The following is a 20,030-nucleotide window of genomic DNA, read 5'->3' on the forward strand; positions in this document are numbered from 1 at the left end:
AGACCTCCCAGTGGGAAGGGAGACCCGGACAAGCCGCAGGAGGCAGCGGGAGGGGGGGGGGGATGTCCCCTCCCGCTTCTTGTAATGACAGCCGAGCAGATTCTCAGCCGCATCTGTTGTCATTACAAGACAGCCAACCGTCGGCTATGGACGCCGGTACCGGGGTGATGCCTCCAGCTGCAGGCATCACTCCGGTACATGCACTTTCCCGAAATATCGGCAATATCGGTAACCTCCAGAGCCAATTCCGATATATCGGAAAAAGTGCATATTGGCCCTCGATATATCGGCTTCGATCCGATCCCTAATAAATATATATATATATATATACATACACACACACACACACAGAATAAGGGAAAAGAAGCGGCAACAATCTAAGTGCAGCAAGGGTTAAAGTAATACACTTATTGGATAAGAAACACTCACATATTGCACAAAAGTAGGAGCTTTGTATGGGTAGACACGCTGTGTGACAAGGTCCTAGTGAAAGGCAATGGTCCTGTGGCGTCCAACGTTGTTGGCCATGCCGGGGGATTCCGGGGCTCCAGGCATTGGGAGGAGAGGAGGAGGGCTGTCGACCTTGCCACACAGCGTGTCTACCCATACAAAGCTCCTACTTTTGTGCAATATGTGAGTGTTTTTTATCCAATAAATGTACAAAATATTACTTTTAACCCTTGCAGCACTTAGACCGTCGCCGCTTCTTTTCCCTTATTCTGTGTGTATATATATATATATATGTATGTATATATATATATATATATATATATATATATATAAGATATATATACATATATATATATATATATATATATATATATATATATATATATATATATACAGTGTCTTACAAAAGTGAGTACACCCCTCACATTTTTTGTAAATATTTTATCATATCTTTTCATGTGACAACACTAAAGAAATGACACTTTGCTACAATGTAAAGTAGTGAGTGTACAGCTTGTATAACAGTGTAAATTTGCTGTCCCCTTAAAATAACTCAACACACAGCCAATAATGTCTAAACTGCTGGAAACAAAAATTAGTACACCCCTAAGTGAAAACGTCCAAATTGGGCCCAAAGTGTCAATATTTTTTGTGGCCACCATTATTTTCCAGCATGCCTTAACCCTCTTGGGCATGGAGTTCACCAGAGCTTCACAGGTTATCACTGGAGTCCTCTTCCACTCCTCCATGATGACATCACGGAGCTGATGGATGTTAGAGACCTTGCGCTCCTCCACTTTCTGTTTGAGGATGTCCCACAGATGCTCAATAGGATTGTCCTTAGTCTGCTTGTCTTTAGCAAACTATTTACGGGCTTTCTTGTGCATCATCTTCAGAAGGCTTCCTTCTGGGACGACAGCCATGCAGACCAATTTAATATAGTGTGCGGCGTATGGTCTGAGCACTGACAGGCTGACCCCCACCCCTTCAACCTCTGCAGCAATGCTGGCAGCACTCATACATCTATTTCCCAAAGACAACCACTGGATATAATGCTGAGCACGTGCACTCAAATTCTTTGGTCGACCATGGCGAGGCCTGTTATGAGTGGAACCTATCCTGGTAAACCACTGTATGGTCTTGTATAGTCTTGGCCACTGTGCTGCAGCTCAGTTTCAGGGTCTTGGCAATCTTCTTATAGCCTAAGCCATTTTTTGCAACAGTTCTTTTTTTCAGATCCTAGGAGAGTTCTTTGCCACAAGGTGCCATGTTGAACTTCCAGTGACCAGTATGAGAGAGTGAGAACGATAACACCAAATTTACAAATTTAACACACCTGCTACCCATTCACACCTGAGACCTTGTAACACTAACGAGTCACATGACACCGGGGAGGGAAAATGGCTAATTGGGCCCAATTAGGATATTTTCACTTAGGGGTTACTCACTTTTGTTGCCAGCGGTTTCAACATTAAGGGCTGTGTGTTGAGTTATTTTGAAGGGACAGCAAATTTACACTGTTATACAAGCTGCACACTCTTACAAAATGTCAATTCCTCAGTGTTGTCACATGAAAAGATATAATAAAATATTTACAAAAATGTGAGGGGTGTACTCACTTTTGTGAGATAATATATATATATATATATATATATATAACATTTAGCGTTACCATTTATATATCATACATGAGGTGCTAGGGAGGCAGAATCTGCTCCCTTTTGCCTGTCCTTGTCCTCCAGCAGGCATACCCCCCCCCCCCCCAAGGGGTCTTCAGGGACAGGGTTCCAACAGACAGATGCACCACATCCCTGGACCTGTAAAGCACTCTGGGGCTGCTCATGTGTTGCAGGCAGCAACTTCAGGCAAGTCCAATGCTAAAAGATGCAATACAATCTGGCTCTGCTTCTTCTCAGTGGAGTCTGGGTATAGCTCCAATTACAATGCCTAGAATCAGCCAATCTAGAAAGCTGCAAAATAAGCCCTTTCTGGCTTTGAAGCTACTGAAAAAAAGATCTAAAAGAAAAAGAGATCTTGATAAAAAAATAAGAAATGGGTTTCCTTCTTTCAGAGGAAAGAAGATGTGAGATCACCTGGGACACTAGCAAAACACAGAGGCAGGTTGGGAGTGGGAGGCCTTTGTTTGCCAGTGTGTAGCATAATGTAATGTACATTGATTGCTTAATTCTGTGTCTATTATTGCATAACTAAGAAATGCTTTTTCCTATACATACATTTACATTGCACATGTTAGTTTGCTGAAGGTCAATCATGTGTGGCATTTAAAACAACGGTGGCAGATCTCTGATTGCTTTCTGTTTTTGATAAAAGATTTTCGTGTCTATAGTACCTCCAGCACCTAAAGCAAATAGAATATGATAGGAAGGGTAGCCCCCCCTCTGGTTATCATTCTGTTGTAAACCTCTAAAGGACCCAATATTTGCTAATAGACCAAAAGACTGGATCATTGCTCACAAATATCAGATGTGTATGGCCTATCTAATTAAAATTATGGGCATGGTGATATAAACTTACCAAACCCCATGAGAATGAAGGATCCTACAAGCATGATAATAGTCTGTAGAGTATCTGTGTAGATAACAGCTGCCAAACCACCTGAAAGAAAGAGAGACTGTCTATCAGATGTAGGAACATACCTATACAAGAATACCTACTATACAGAAATGTCAGAGTAGAAGAACAGGGTATGACATTGCCATTTATGACAAGAATAGCATACAACTAACAATAAAGTACTAAAGGCTAAAAAAAAATAAAAAAAAAGTAATACCTGCCTTGTACAACAATATTGCACAGAATGTGGTTTTTCTCTTCTTCTGGCAGTTCCCCGTGGACACTATCAGCTTCTCACTCACCAATTTGACGTCTATGTGGGTGCAGGTCCCCAAACACAGACAGTGTGGATGCAGGGACCCGTACTCTCGTGGATGTCAGATTGGGAGCAGCAGCTGTGTCCGTGCAGCCGCTTTGTCCTAACTGACATGAATGGGACTGCCTGCATGAGGATGCACTGAACACCTGTGCATCCTCATGCCCGTGCGGGTCAACATGGCCCCCACACGAGTGTACACTTAAGTATGCCTGTGTGAAGAGCAGTGGGGAGAAGCTTTGCAGGCGGTACAGGCGAGTTCTTTGAATGTGGCACAAAGGCTGTTTCAGTTGTATATACTCCACAGGGCTCACTATACTCCTGCACGATTGCATAGAATGGGTAGACATGACAATGCCCTGTGCACTAGATGTCTGAGGGACCATGGGGATCTGATACATCTATTATGGAGGTGCCCGAAGCTTCACATATATTGGAGGAAGGTGCTTTGTACATTCTCGAGGGTGTTTGGAATTACATTGCAACAGGATCCTAAACTCTGCTTGTTGGGTATTTTGGGGAAGGTACAGGTTCCTGAGATCATTAACCACTTGCCTACTGTGCACTTAAACACCCTTCCCATCCAGGCCAATTTTCAGCTTTCAGCGCTGTCACACTTTGAATGACAATTGCGCGGTCATGCTACACTGTACCCATATGAAATTTTTATCATTTTTTTCACACAAATAGAGCTTTCTTTTGGTGGTATGTAATCACCTCTGGGTTTTTTATTTTTTACAAAAAAAAAGAATAAAGACAGAAAATTTTGAAAAAAAATTTTTTTTTCTTATTTTCTGCGAGTAAATTTTGAAAATAAATTTTTCTCCTTCACTGATGTACGCTGATGAGGTGGCACTTATGGGCACTGATGAGGTGGCACTTATGGGCACTGATGAGGAGGTACTAATATGCCGCACTGATGAGCACTGATAGGCGGCACTGATAGGCGGCACTGATGAGCACTGATAGGCGGCACTGCTGGGCACTGAGAGGTGGCACTGCTGGGCACTGAGAGGTGGCACTGCTGGGCACTGAGAGGTGGCACTGCTGGGCACTGAGAGGTGGCACTGAGAGTTGGCACTGCTGGGCATTGAGAGGCGGCACTGACGGGCGGCACTGATGGGCACTGATAGGCGGCACTGATGGGCACTGGCGGATGGCACTGGACACTGACGGGTGGCACTGATGAGCGGCACTGATGGGCAGCACCATCAGTGCCCACACTCAGTGCCCATAGTGCTGCCAGTCAGTGCTCATCAGTGCCTAGATGAGCAGGCACTGATGGGCACTGACTGGCAGCACTATGGGCACTGATTGTGGGCATTGATGGGGGCACTGTGGGCACTGATGGGGGGCACTGTGTGTATGTTTTTACCTTTTAGTAATCAGGGCACTGGTGATCAGTGCCCTGATTACATGTCTCTGTGTCCCCGGCGCTGTGAGGCTCCCCCTCCTTCCTCACACTGCAGGCTCTGTGTGAGGAAGGAGCGCCGGCGATGAGAGATGATCTCATATGTTTACATATGAGATATCCCCCGATTCTCGTGCGGACCAAAAAAAGGGTCCAGCACCGCTTTGGTCCAAATGTGATGAGAATATTAGAAAGGGGGCTAAATTAGCCCCCCTTTCATATGGGCTGGTGGAAGGGGTTAAAACTTAGAATAAAGCAGGTTTAAGGGTGGTAAATGAGGCCCATAGCTCTCCTCAGCCAGGTTTCCCGCCAGAATGAGTTACCAGGCAGTTTAGTGGGGTCTATTAGGAAGAACAGGTGGTTGTCAGGCAGTTTAGGTTCTCTCTCTAAGGAATTAGCGAATGAGCCCCTTTCTCCGCCCGCTCACCTCAGCCTATGGGGTGGAGGTTACCTCAGGGAGAAGCATATTTAAGCTGCCTCCCGCCCCTCAGGGGCTCACATCTCTTCATACCTTCCATCTGGATTTCAGCTTTTCCTGGCTTCTGGATTTTCCTTGGTTGGACTTTACCTGCTCCTGGTACCGGTCTTTTCGGCCAAGTATGTCCCTCATTCGTCAGCTGCTGGAGCGTGCGGGAGAAGAGGGCGGTGAGGAATGGCTCCGCAGGTGTCTGCAGGTACCCAGGACTGCGACAGCGGTGGGACCTTCGGATACCGTACCGGCGGTGGCGGCAGAGGATGTCGGTGGCACTACAACCGGGTCGGAGTTCGCGGCAGGTCAGGTGATGTCGGGCCCGCCGGATGTGGACGCCGGTCACCGGTCGGGTGACGTCGGCGGAGATGCGACGTGGCAAAGCATTTCCGGGGCAGTCGGCCCAGAGAGGAGGAAGCGGACACCGAGGAGACGGTACTCGCCGGTGGAATCGAGGCGCCCGGCCGGGCGGAGGGCGGAGAGTGCGGACCGGAGAGGACGTCCGGCAGAGGCCGCAGCGGGCCGTAGAAGCGGATCGGCGGGGTCAAGACGGTCTGAGGCCCCACAAGCAGGAGTTAGAGCTGGAGGGAGGCCGCCTGTTGCTGCCCAAGGTGCGCCCCTCCAGGCCAGCAGCCAGCCATGCATCCCCCATCAAGAGGCACGGGTGGAGGAGTCCGAGCCGGAGGATCCGAATCCCCCCAGACGACAGGCTGTCCCGGGTGGTGAGTTGCCGGGAGTCAATAGCCCGAATACATTTTTTAATTTGTTCAGATATTTCTGCCAGAATTTTCCCTTACCAAGAGCAGGGGAGGGGGTGCCGGAGGTTAGTGAGGTTTGGGCGCCCCCTAGTGTGCAAAGTAGGAGTAGCCTATTTGAAGTTGCTAAAACACAAAATCTCCCCGAATCTGTTCTGAAGGAACCTATGACGTATACTGTTTCATCCCTGGGTATGCATTTACCGGACTCCTTAAAGGAGCGGATATGGCAAGGGGTTTATATAGATTTATTGTCCCTTTTGCCTTCCTCTAGGGAATTTATGACAAAGGGTGAAAAGGAGGAGGAACATGATAGAAAGCGCTTTATACCTAAGTCTATTTTCAACTGGATTCAGGCTTTCTGCATATACTCCTCTGTTATGTGCGAGAAATTCCCGGAAAAAAGCGTGGGGTTGTTTCACCACGTCGAGATCATTCTCGAAGCTTATAAGGGGTTCGGGGGGGTATCGTGGTTTAACTACGATGTAGCCTTTAGGCAAAAAATGGCAGTGCATCCGGGTCTGTCCTGGGGTGCTAAGGATGTGGGACTTTGGTTGGATTTATTTCTCCCCCAGCGGTCCTTTCAGCCCCGGGCAGCACCTGGTGCACAGGTGCCCCAACCAGCAGCCCCCTCGGCTTACAAGCGAGGGATCTGCTTTGCGTTTAATGACGGGCAGTGTCGATGGCCGGGTACTTGTAAATACCGGCACGAATGCGCATTCTGCGCCGGTGCTCACCCAGTGGCCAAATGTTTCAGACGAATGGCGGGGGCTCAACAGGGAAGTGTTCCGAAAGGCCCAAACGCCGGTGAGGCTGGCAGAGCTGCTGCCGTGGCTACAAACATACCCCGACCGCTGGAAGGCGGATCTGCTAATTGATGGGTTTAGTCTAGGTTTCCAACTTCCGCTGTTTGCGGGCCGGGGGTGCTCTATAGTTAACAATCTGCCATCTGTTGTTGGTATGTCCCATGTGGTGTTTGAAAAGATTAATAAAGAAATAGATGAAGGAAGGTTTGTGGGTCCGTTCTGTTCCCCCCCTTTCGATGACTTTCGAATATCCCCTATAGGTATCGTTCCTAAAAAAGAGCCGAATGCTTTTCGTTTGATCCATCACCTGTCGCATCCGCGGGGTGATTCTTTAAACGACCAGATTGACTTGGACGAGGCATCGGTGCATTATTCTACGTTTGAAGATGCTCTATGTATCGTTAAAGGTTTGGGTAGGGGGGCATTACTTGCAAAGGCGGACATCAAGTCCGCTTTTCGTTTACTGCCTTTGCATCCTTCCTGTTTCAGCTCTCTAGGTATATTTTTTGAGGGACAATATTATTTTGACAGGTGTCTTCCTATGGGGTGTTCGCTTTCCTGTTTTTATTTCGAGTGCTTTGCCACTTTTTTGGAGTGGGTGGTGACACAGGTGACAGGTAAGTCCCAGGTAATTCACTATCTGGATGACTTCCTGTTTATGGGGAAAGCGAACACCCCTGATTGTGAGTTCATTCTTAATTCTTTTTTCATGCTTTGTGAGAATTTTGGCATCCCATTAGCGGGTGAAAAGACGGTGGGGCCTTGCACCTGTATCGAGTTTTTAGGCATCACCGTGGATTCAAATCTGATGGAATTTCGGCTACCTCAGGACAAGATTCGACGGCTGCGAGGTATGTTGTACTTGGTAATGCGGAAAAAGAAGGTATGTTTGCGAGAGATGCAGTCGCTTCTGGGGTTACTGGCCTTTGCCTCCAGGGTAATACCTGTGGGTAAGGCTTTTTCCAGGAGGCTGTACCTCTCAATATCGGGTTTGAAGTCCCCCTCGGCGCACGTTAGAGTGACGCATGATATGAGGGAGGACCTGTTGGTATGGCTACAGTTCCTGCTTCATTTTAACAGTAGAGCTGTTTGGCAAGAGGAGTTTGTTTTGGATTCGGATTTCATGCTCTTCACTGACGCTGCGGGCTCGGTGGGTTTCGCCGCAATTTGGCGGACTCACTGGTGTGCGGAGCGTTGGTGCGAGAGATGGAGGCGATCTAAATTAATTAAAAACATTGTTTTGCTGGAACTGTTTCCAATTGTGGTGGCGTTGGAGGTTTGGGGTGATTCCTTTAGAAACAGGCGTTTGATGGTTAGTACGGATAACAAAGGTGTTCTGTACGCCATCAATTGCCTGTCATCTAGGTCTCCGCCGGTCATTGCTTTGCTCAGGTACTTGGTTTCCCAATGTTTAAAGTTGAACGTATGGATTAAGGCTACCCATGTTCCTGGGAAAAGCAATGATCTGGCGGATTCTTTATCTCGTTTCCAGGTTCAGAAATTCTTTCAGCTCCTCCCAGAGGCGGATTCTGTAGGCGTGCCTTGCCCGACTCACCTGTGGGATTTGGTTTAGAGCTGGTGATGGACAATGTACAGCATTCCTTGGCGCACAGCACTTGGTCGGGCTACCAATCGGCGTTTGCTGTGTGGCTGTCTTTTCTTGCTTCCGTGCACAGCCCTCGGGAGTCCTTCTCAGAGGAGTTGGTCCTGCTTTTTCTGAACTCGCTTTTTGAGAAGGGGTACTCCTGGTCACATATCAATAAGTTGCTAGCAGGAGTTTCCTTCTTTGTCAAGTTGCAGGGTCATCCGGCTTGCGCATCCTTTTTCTCGGTCCAACAGGCAATGAAGGGCTACAGAAGGAGAACGGCTCATCCAGATTTGCGTCGCCCTATTACTTTGGACATGTTGCGAAGTCTATGTTCCACAGTGTCGGGTATATGTTTTTCGGCGTATGAAGCCATATTGTTCCGGGCAATTTTTTCTTTGCTGTTTTTCGCGGCGTTGCGAATATCGGAAATTATTCCAGTTCGCACGGTGGCTGGCTCGGGTCTTAAATTTACCAATGTTTGCTGTACAGCGGACAGAGTGAGTGTGTTTCTGGTCAAATCAAAAACGGATCAGAGGGGTTTGGGACATTGGTGCCACCTGCACAGGTTTAGGGGTTCTCCGGTTTGCCCGGTGATGCTGGTTTCAGACTATTTAAGGGTCAGGGAGGGTGACAATGTATATTTCCTGATCCATGCGAATGGTAACTAGATACCAATTTGATTTTGTGTTTCGGAAGTGTTTACAGTCGCTTGGCCTGGGCCAGTTGCGGTTCTCGTCCCATTCATTTCGGATCGGGGCGGCAACTGAGGCATCAAGGGCGGGTTTGGAGGTGGGATTGATTAAAAACATTGGTAGATGGAAATCAGATTGTTACACCTCTTATGTTTGCCCTAACCTCGTTTTTGCTCCTTTCAGGTAATCCATTGCAGGTGTGGATTGTGGGACACTCTTTTGTGTTCTGGGCCCAGCAACGAGCGAGGCGACGGATATATTCCGAACTCCTTGGCTTGGACCAACATCGTTTTCAAGTTTCCTGGTTCAGTAAGAGGGGCATGAGATGGGAGGAGTTATTACCTAGCATGGAGAGTTTGTTTGAATCCCAACCCCCTCCTGACATTCTGGTGGTACACTTGGGGGGGAACGATATAGGAAAAGTGAGAACACTAGATCTAATTTTTCAAATACGGGACGACCTGCACAGTCTGAAGTTAAGATTCCCGGAAATGGTAGTGATGTTTTCGGAGATTGTGCACAGGCTGGTCTGGTCGTCAGGCCGTTTGCGTTTCCATGGTAAAATTAAAAAGCGTGTTAATCGTGCTTTGGAAAAGTTTTTGGCACAGGTGAATGTATTATCATACAGGCATTCGGACTTGGAGGGTGGGGTTCAGGGTCTTTACCGGGGAGATGGCGTTCCCCTCTCCGGTATTGGCCTTGACATATTTAATGCAAACTTGGGTTCGTTAATTGAATTGGCCGCGCTTCGGGGGTATGGTGACAGGCAATGAGGTATGGTTATGACTGGGTTGGTCTGTTATTTATATTGATATTTATAAAGATGGTTTATGTTATTTTGAATACCAGTCAATAAAGAAGCCGCGGCCGTTTTTTACCAAACTGTAGTCCGAGTGCCTTATTTTATTTAAAAAAAAAAAAGGAGTGTTTATACAGGTTTTAAGGTTTAAGATATAAGGTGATATAAGGTAAGTTTCAAATTATCTAATCTCCTTCCTACCATCCCATTCAGCCATACAATCTGTTGGCTGAATTCACATCGCACAGACATTGCATGTGATTTGCATCGAATCACATGCGATGTCTTTCAGTGCACCAATGTGAACCGAGCCTCAATTTTTTTCGTTCTTCCTTATTCTACAGATCTGTATTCCCTATTTTCTCTCTCTGAGAAAAATTAAGAGTTCTTGTCATCATAATCAATAGGATTTACAAAAATAAAACTATAGGATTTTGTTTACCAGAAAGGATTAGGACATTGGTCTGTTATGGTGTGTTTGGAACATTTGCATCCAGGATACACAACGTTCATAAAACTGAAGAAAGCATTCGGCACACGGTACATGTGACCTTTGCGCGTTTTTAAGGCTCTATTATTTTATGATAGGTTAATGTGATAATGTGTTATGTGTAATATGTGCTCAACTCAGGTATACTTTCTGCTTATCACTTATTGCTACAGGATGAAGCCTGAGTGAACACTTCATTTGTTTTAAGTCCCTAGATACAGATTTTTCTAGTTTATAACTGCAACACAGCTGTACCTTAATCCTGGCAGGGAAATCACATATATAATACACACTGCTAGAAAATAACAAGATTTGTCCATAGGTAAGAAGACTATTAACAGATACATTAAATAGGGTATTTACTGTCATACATGGAAAATCCATGGATGGCAGTAGTCTATATAAAAGTTTAAGATAAGACTGCTATGTAAAAACTAGAATACACAAAAATAATGCATTCAATTTAATGCTTGCTAAACATTAACCACTTAAGGACGGTCCTATTTCTGACACTTGTTGTTTATAAGTTAACCGCTTGCCGACCGCCGCACGACTATTTACTGCGGCGGTCAGCCCCTCACAGGCAGAGCGACGTAGTACTACATCGCTAGCCTGTGAGGGTCTAGGGAGCGAGCGCGCGCCCCCGGAGGCGTGCTCCCGCGCGGTCACGGACCCCCCCCCCGCGCGTGTGACATCGGGTCTGCCGGTCACTCAGCGATCGTCGGTGCAGAGGGAGAAAGGCAGGCGGCTGATGTTACATATATAGTTACATGGTAGGTGAGGTTGAATAAAGACAATAATCCATCCAGTTCAACCTGTGTAGGTGTGTGTGGCTGTAATCATCTAACATAGCCCTTAATGTCCTGATCCTTGAGATGTAAGTCTAAGAGTCTTTTGAAAGCCACCATACTACCCGCAGAAACCACCTCTTGTGGTAGACAATTCCACAATCTTGTAGCCCCAACAGTAAAGAATCCTCCTCGTTGCCTGAGGCTAAAACGCTTCTCCTCTAATCGCATTGTATGTCCTCGAGTCCTCATGCAATTCCTTCGAATGAACAGCTTTTTTTCTAAGCTGAGATCCCCATTAAGATATTTATAAATTGCTATCATGTCCCCCCTCAGACGTCTCTTCTCCAGGGAGAATAAAACGAGCGATTGCAGCCGCTCTTCATAGTTAAGGTCCTCCAACCCCCTAATCAGTTTAGTTGCCCGTCTCTGGACTCTCTCCAGCTCCAACACATCCCTCCTGAGGACTGGCGACCAGAACTGGACAAAGTACTCCAGATGCGGTCGGACCAGAGTTTTATAAAGTGGAAGGATTATAGTCTTATCTCTGGAATACATCCCTTTCTTTATGCATGCTAATATTCTGTTGGCTTTGGCAGCTGCCGCTTGACATTGCATGCTGTTGCCTAATCTATCATCAACCAAGACTTCATTTTTTATTCCCCCAAGGGTTCCCCTCCTAACGTGTATTGTGTTTTTATGTTTTTAGTCCCCAAGTGCAAAACCTTACACTTCTCCACGTTAAACCTCATTTGCCATGTCGTTGCCCACTCCGTAATTTTGTCCAGGTCATTCTGTAGGATATCTGCTTCATGCTGTGCAGTTATTGCCCTGGCCAATTGTGTGTCATCTGCAAAAACTGATATCGAACTACTGATCCCGTCTTCAATGCTGTTTATGAATAAATTGAACAAGGTTGGTCCCAGGACTGAGCCCTGGGGCACCCCGCTTACCACCTCAGACCAGTCTGAGTATGCGCTGTTTATTACCACCCTTTGGGTACGGCCTTTTAGCCAGTTCCGTATCAAAGAGCAAACCCTGCTGTCGATACCTGCAGACCTTATTTTATAAATCAAGCGCTTGTGGGGAACTGTATCAAACGCCTTAGCGAAATCCAAGTACACCACATCCACTGGTCTGCCCCTATCTAGCTCACAGCTCACCTCCTCGTAGAATGCTAAGAGATTGGTTTGACAAGAACGCCCATTTGTAAACCCGTGCTGGTTACTGCTGATGATGTTGTTGTCTTTAGCATACTCTACGATATAGTCCCTATATCGTATATGATGTAAACAAGCCGCCTGTCATTCTCCCCTGTGTAGGAATAGTGATTATACGGTTCTACTATGTAGGACCGTTGATCACTGTTCCTACACCTCAAACCACAGCCAATCACAGTTTGAATCACGCCCCTAGGGACACACATAACCCCTCCCTCTCAAAAAAGTTAACCCCTTCACTGCCAGTGTAATTTTACAGTAACAGTGCATATGTATAGCACTGATTACTGTACAAATGTCACTGGTAACCCCAAAAGTGTCAAAAATGTCAGTCAAGGGTCCGATCTGTCCGCCGCAATGTTGCAGTACCGCAAAAAAAATCGCAGATCACCGCCATTACACGTTAAAAAAAAAACAACAAAAATGACAAAAATCTTTCCCTTTGTTAGTAAACGCGATAACTTTTGCGCAAACCAATCAAAATACGCTTTTTGCGATTTTTTTTACCAAACATATGTAGCATAAAACAAATTGGCCGAAAATGTTAAAAAATTTTGATTTTTATATTTTTTTGGGGGGAATTTCATATAAAAATGTGAAAATTTTGTTATTGAAATGTGAAAAAATATTGTTATTTTTGCAAAATTGATGCTCTTTTTTTGTTTATAGCACATGATCAAAAAATCGCACAGGTGATCAAATACCACCAAAAGAAAGCTCTGTTTGTGGGAAAAAAAAGGACATCAAATTTGTTTAGGTACAGCGTCGCACGACCGCGCAATTGTCCGTTAAAGTCACTTTACCCCCGCTCACTTTGCTGCTACTGCAGCAAAGTGTCTCTTTCTCGTCCAGCGACGTAGACCTACGTCGCTGGACTCCGCCCCTTGTGGGCGGCGCGCGCACGCCGCCGGAGGCTCGCTCCCGCTGTTTTCAGTCACAGCGGGAGTCGGGCCAGGGGAGGAGCAGCGGCGATCGCCGCTGCTCTTACCCGATCGTCGGGGATCGAGTCTGGAGATCCGCCCGCTGTGTGTAAACACAGCGGGCGGATCTCTGAAGTGACAGGCAGGGTCAGATTGCAGGGTTCAGCTTAGCTGAACCCTGGATCTGTCCTTGTGTCACTCTGTCACCTCCCCCCCACACGTCAGTAAGCACTAGGCATACATTAACCCCTCCCTCTCCAATAAAATTAACCCCTTCCCTGCCAGTGTCATTTTTACAGTAACAGTGCATATATATAGCACTGATTACTGCAGTAATGTCACTGGTACCCCCAAAAGTGTCAAAAATGTCAGTCAAGGGTCCGATCTGTCCGCCGCAATGTCACAGTCCCGCAAAAAAAAAAGGCAGATCACCGCCATTACGCGTTAAAAAAAAAACACCAAAAATGACAGAAATCTTTCCCTTTGTTAGTAAACGCAATAACTTTTGAGTAAACCAATAAAAATACGCTTATTGTGATTTTTTTTACCAAAAATATGTAGCAAAAAACAAATTGGCCAAAAATTTAAAAAAATTTTGATTTTTACATTTTTTGGGGGGGAATTTCATATAAAAAGATGGGAAAAATATTGTTATTTTTTCAAAATAAACGTTCTTTTTTTGATTATAGCGCAAAAAGTAAAAATCGCACAGGTGATCAAATACCACCAAAAGAAAGCTCTGTTTGTGGGGAAAAAAATGACGTAAATTTCGTTTGGGTACGGCGTCGCACGACCGCGCAATTGTCAGTTAAAGTCGCACAGCGCCGAATCGCAAAAAGTGGCCTGGACGGAAGACAGCAAAATCCTCCGGTGGTAAAGTGGTTAAAGAGGTTGTAAACCCTCTCTTGGAAGTTGTACCTATAGGTTAGCCTTTAATAAGGCTTACCTATAGGTACTGTAAATATCTCCTAAACTTGCACCGTTTAGGAGATATTTACTTTGAATGCAGCCAATGACGTCATCGGCGCATGCGCTCTGAAGGAACGGCCACCCATGCCATTCCTTCAGAGCCCTGTGCTGTGACTGGCGGCTCCCGCGGAGTGATGTAATCGCGCCTCCGGCCAATCAGATGGCCGGAGGACGCGAACCAGGAAGCAGGACGGCCGAACATGTCTGTCGTCCTATCGCTGAGAGGGCGGCACTGCGGGGGCTTCATTCTAAGGTAAGTATTTCATAATGAGCTAGTATACAATGCATACTAGCTCATTACGCCTTTGTCTTACAGGTTTTTTTTTTCTCCTCTTTTAAATCATTTTTTTTGCTAGAAAATTACTTAGAATCTCCAAACATTATATGTATTTTTTTTTAGCAGAGACCCTAGAGAAAAAAATAGAGATCGTTGCAATATTTTTTTATCACACCGTATTTGCACAGCGGTCTTCCAAACACAATTTTTTGGGAAAAAATTCACTTTTTTGAATAAAAAAATAAAAAAACAGTAAAATTAGCCCAATTTTTTTCCATAATGCGAAAGATAATGTTGCGCCGAGTAAATAGATACCCAACATGTCATGCTTCAAAATTGCACACGCTCGTGGAATGGCGACAAACATTGGTACTTAAAAAAAAAAGGCGACATTTTAAACATTTCTACAGGTTACCAGCTTAGAGTTACAGAGGAGGTCTAGAGCTCAAATTATTGCTCTCACTCTAATGATCGCGTCGATACCTCACATGTGTGGTATAAACACCGTTTACATATGTGGGCAGGACTTGCGTATGCGTTCGCTTCTGCGCGCAAGCTAACGGGGACAGGGAGCTTTAATTTTTTTTTCCTTTTTTTTATCTATTATTTTTTATTTTTACAGTTTTTTAAAAAAACAAAATGTTTGATTATTTTTATTCCTATTACAAGTAATGTAAATATCCCATGTAATAGAAATAAGCATGTCAGGGCTTTTTTATTGTGAGATCTGGGGTCAAAAAGATGTCAGACCTCACATCTACACTAAAAAAGAAAAAAAAAAGTCATTTTTTTTCATGATGAAAAAAAATTGGCTGTTTAAATACGTTGCTAGGAGACGACGTTTGATGTCGCTCTGGTCCTCCAAGACCATAGAGTCGAGTGGGGGGCCATCTTGCCCTCACTCAACTTCCTGCCTGTGAGGAGCGCGGACCGGATAGTTTTCCCCGCTGCCGGCAGGTCCGGTAAGTAGGGAAAATGACAGGAAGCTGCTGGAGGGGGGGGGCATCTCTCCCGCCGCACCGTAAGGGTGATCCTGTGGCGAATCCGCTGCTGGGACCACCCTTATGTGAAAGAGGACCGCCCGCTATCTGCTGCCATAACCCCGGTATTTAACGTCAAAGTACCAACGTAAATCGGCGGTGGGCGGTCTGGAAGTGGTTAAAGTATAAACTAAAGGCTAAACTTTTTTTTGTTTTGGACAGGGTTGAGATGTATTAGAACTCCTGTCAGTTTTAACTGCTGTCTGTGTCCCTATTATGAAGATTTACCCTCTCTATTTGTCCTGTTTACCATTATCATTGAAAGTAAAAGTAAAAGAAAATCCCAAATTGTGGGTTGTCCCCAGAAAAGTAATAGAGGGAAAATCTTCCAATGGGGACACTAGTTCAGGTGTCCTGGGGGTCCCCAAGGAATTCCCTTAATTTGCACAGGGATTTCCTCTCATTTCCTGTTGGGCTCTTGAACAGGAAGTGAAGAGAAATCCCTGCAATGGGACACAGGTGCCGAAAAAAAAAAATCTGACAGGGGTTATAACCTTTCATTGCTCTATCCAAAATGAAAAAAATGTTGCCGATAGTTCTACTTTAAGCATTAGCAAACAAAGTCTTGACAAATAGGAAATCATACACCAAATATGACAGTATCCAGGAAAACTGCAGCAATGTTGAAGATAGAATGTCAATCCCCCCATCAATTTTTCTTTTAAGAATAAGCCTACTTGAAAGACAGTTTGCTTTCCTCACAGCAACTAATTGATCTAATTACTTTCTATAGGCAACATCACTAAGACAGCTCCTTACTTAGGTTGGCCACAAATGGGTCAAATCCTGGCTGGTTCAGCAGGGACCAGCTGAGATTCTAATCATCTATGGGCAGGCTGAATATACCCAAGTTGATCCATTGATCCATTGTCGGATTTTCGGCATGCTATTATTGCCAGTGGCTATAACTGCTAGCAATAATCACTGTGTTCTCCCAGCAGGGTCGGTTACCCGCACGTTACTCCCAGCTGGAAGAACACAATACCTTGGCTGTGTTGATGGGGGGATCGAGCTATTTTCTTTCCTGTAACCTGTGACTGCAGGAAAGAAAATTGTACCATCTATGGCCTGCCTTAAACATATTGATAAATGCAGACTTTGGGCCTACCAGTTAAAGAGGAAGTAAACCCTCCTCTGCAACTTTTACCTATAGGTAAGCCTATGATAAGGCTTACCTATAGGTACTATAAATATCTCCTAAACATGTACCGTTTAGGAGATATTTACCTTACATGCAGCCAGTGACATCACTGGTGCCGTTCCTTCAGAGCCCCGTGACGTCACCGCGGCTCCGGCCAATCAGATAGCCGGATGCCGCGATCCCGGAAGACGGGCGACTGAACATGTCAGCCGTCATAGAGGTGAGCGGGCGGCACGGCGGGGGCTCGTTCTAAGGTAAGTATTTCATAATGAGCTAGTATGCGATGCATACTAGCTCATTATGTGTTTCTCTTTCAGGTTGGAAAAAAATAAAAAATTTTAATGGGTTTACAACCTCTTTAAACTAAATATCAGAACCCACTCCTACAGTCAACTATTTTATGTATGTAAAAGCATATATTTTACACTGCAATAAATGGTTTAGAGGATGTTGTCCATACCAGTATGGGTTCTATAATTCCTAAAACTGGGATTGCAATGAGATATATATAAGATACTTCTGTTCTAGCATGGAGAGAATGGGGTAAATACCTGTGTTGACAAGAATTTTTTTGATAATTTTTCATGTGGCTGTGTCTATATTTTATCTAGATAGTCTGCCAGAGATGGAATGGAATCTAATGGAAGTTGCCAAAATAGAATGCAAATATTGTTCACACATGGTTGTGTTGAAAATATTTTCTTTTTGCGGGGAAAGTACAGTTATTTTTCATATGTTTATTTTTTAGATCCTTTGTTCACTATTAAATAAATAAATAAAAATGACATTTAAAAAATGTATTTTTCCCTTTCAGTAGGGTGCATATGAAATATATTAAAGTATAAAATGGTATCCAGCCAACAAGTGAAGCTCTAAATCTTCTTTTGCATCATTCATGCTATCCTTACCTGTTTTAGTGGAAAAAGCCTGTTTACAGAGCTCAATAGCTCAAAACTTCAATTTACAAACACACTGCTCACCTTCCCTGCTCTTCTTTTTAGATTGGTCCCAAGGAGTTTCAATCAGAGAGAGGAAGTCTGAAGGTAGACAGTTTCTGCTGTACTGTCTCTTTGTAAAACCCATACTGCATTGTCGTGAACAATTCTGTTTTAAATGTTTCTTTGTAAAACTAAGGTCGTGTGTAAATAGTTAAAAATATAAAAAACATCAGTTCAACTATTAATAATTTTAAAATAATATTGACCAAGTACAATACAGTTTCCCTTTATAAGGTAAGAAAAAGACCCACCTGTCACAGTATACAAAGCAGTGATAATTAGTAGCATTACAACGGCTATGTAGATATTGATTTTCATGGCTTGTTGGATGAAAATGCCTCCTGAAAACATATCTGCCTGAAAAAAAAAAAACATGTTATAAATTTAGGATGAAAATCCAGCTTCATGAACATTCTCACGATTCTTCACCCACATATGTAAATGGTGTTCAAATCACACATGTGAGGTATCGCCACAATCGTTAGAGTGAGAGCAATAATTCTAGCCCTAGACCTCTAACCCTAAACTGGTAACCTGTAGAATTTTTTAAAGCGTCGCCAATGTTTGTTGCCATTCCACGAGCGTGTGCAATTTTAAAGGATGACATGTTGGGTATCTGTTTACTCGCCGTAACATTATCTTTCACATCATAGAAAAAAATTGAGCTAACTTTACTGTTTTCTTATTTTTTAATTAAAAAAAGAGTATTTTTTTTCAAAAAAATTGTGTTTATAAGACTGCTACGCAAATACAGTGTGACATAAAGTATTGCAACAATCTCCATTTTATTCTCTAGGGCCTCTGCTTAAAAAAAACCAATATAATGTTTAGGGGTTCTAAGTAATTTTCTAGCAAAAAATACTGATTTCAACTTGTAAACAATAAGTGTCAGAAATAGGCCTGGTCCTTAAGTGGTTAATCCCTCTTGTTAACCGCTTGCCGACCGCCGCACGACTATTTACTGCGGCGGTCAGCCCCTCACAGGCAGAGCGACGTAAGTCTACGTCGCTAGCCTGTGAGGGTATCGGGAGCGAGCGCGCACCACCGGAGGCGCGCTCCCGCGCGGTCACGGACCCCCCCTGCGCGTGTGACCGGAGGGAGAAAGGCAGGCGGCTGATGTAAACAAGCCGTCTGTCATTCTCCCCTGTGTAGGAATAGGGATCATACGGTTCTACTATGTAGGACCGTTGATCACTGTTCCTACACCTCAAGCCACAGCCAATCACAGTTAGAATCACGCCCCTAGGGACACACATAACCCCTCCCTCTCAAAAAAAGTTAACCACTTCACTGCCAGTGTAATTTTACAGTAACGGTGCATATTTATAGCACTGATTACTGTAGTAATGTCACTGGTAACCCCAAAAGTGTCAAAAATGTCAGTCAAGGGTCCAATCTGTCCGCCGCAATGTCGCAGTACCGCAAAAAAAAACCGCAGATCGCCGCCATTACACGTTAAAAAAAACCCAACAAAAATGACAAAAATCTTTCCCTTTGTTAGTAAACGCGATAACTTTTGCGCAAACCAATCAAAATACGCTTTTTGCGATTTTTTTTTTACCAAACCTATGTAGCATAAAACAAATTGGCCGAAAATGTTAAAAATTTTTGATTTTTACATTTTTTTGGGGGGAATTTCATATAAAAAAAATGTGAAAAATATTGTTATTTTTGCAAAATTGACGCTCTTTTTTTGTTTATAGCGCATGATCAAAAAATCGCACAGGTGATCAAATACCACCAAAAGAAAGCTCTGTTTGTGGGAAAAAAAGGACGTCAAATTCGTTTAGGTACAGCGTTGCACGATTGTCCGTTAAAGTCACGCAGTGCCGAATCGCAAAATAGGCCCTGGTCAGGAAGGGGGTAAAATCTTCCGGGGCTTAAGTGGTTAAGGTATTGCATCAAATTCATGAAGTATTTGCAACACTTTTGGTTTTGACAGCGGCTCGTGCACCAAATTCAGGTAGTTCTAAAATGTGTCACTTTTACATTGTGTTGTGTTGAATGAGGCAAAAGTAAAAGTAGAGCTAATTAAGACCAATTCACTTTGGACATAAAGAGAGAAAAACCGACTGATTTTGCGAAAGTGTCTCTTGGGTGTAAAAGTGGCGCAGCATGAGCCAAAGTCAAGTACAAGTTCTAGACAGGTATATGAATTTGACGCATTCTTTACCACTTTAAGAATACATGAGGGACACTTTCACAAAATCTGTCTGTGCAAATCTTTATGAATTCCAGGGATTGTGTCCAGGGCTGGTCATCCGATGTGCAAATAAGGCTTACTAGTGTATGTATAGCTAAAAAGAATTATTTTAGCTATGGACAGA

The 20,030-nt window shown here is 44.2% G+C and overlaps 1 protein-coding gene across 1 annotated transcript in view; it reads right to left on the minus strand.

The window, feature by feature from the left end:
• The window catches only part of SLC5A1 (solute carrier family 5 member 1), a 91,712-nt gene that overhangs the window by 30,828 nt on the left and 40,854 nt on the right, over positions 1 to 20,030 (minus strand). The window contains exons 6-7 of the mRNA XM_082254828.1: positions 17,955 to 18,060; positions 2,986 to 3,066 (exon numbers count right to left, since the gene is read on the minus strand). Of these exons, the coding sequence (XP_082110954.1) occupies positions 2,986 to 3,066; positions 17,955 to 18,060 (187 nt within the window). The remainder of the gene's footprint in view (positions 1 to 2,985; positions 3,067 to 17,954; positions 18,061 to 20,030) is intronic.

The sequence above is a fragment of the Pelophylax lessonae genome, assembly GCF_965119305.1.
Source record: "Pelophylax lessonae genome assembly, chromosome: 1".
Classification (NCBI taxonomy): domain Eukaryota; kingdom Metazoa; phylum Chordata; class Amphibia; order Anura; family Ranidae; genus Pelophylax; species Pelophylax lessonae.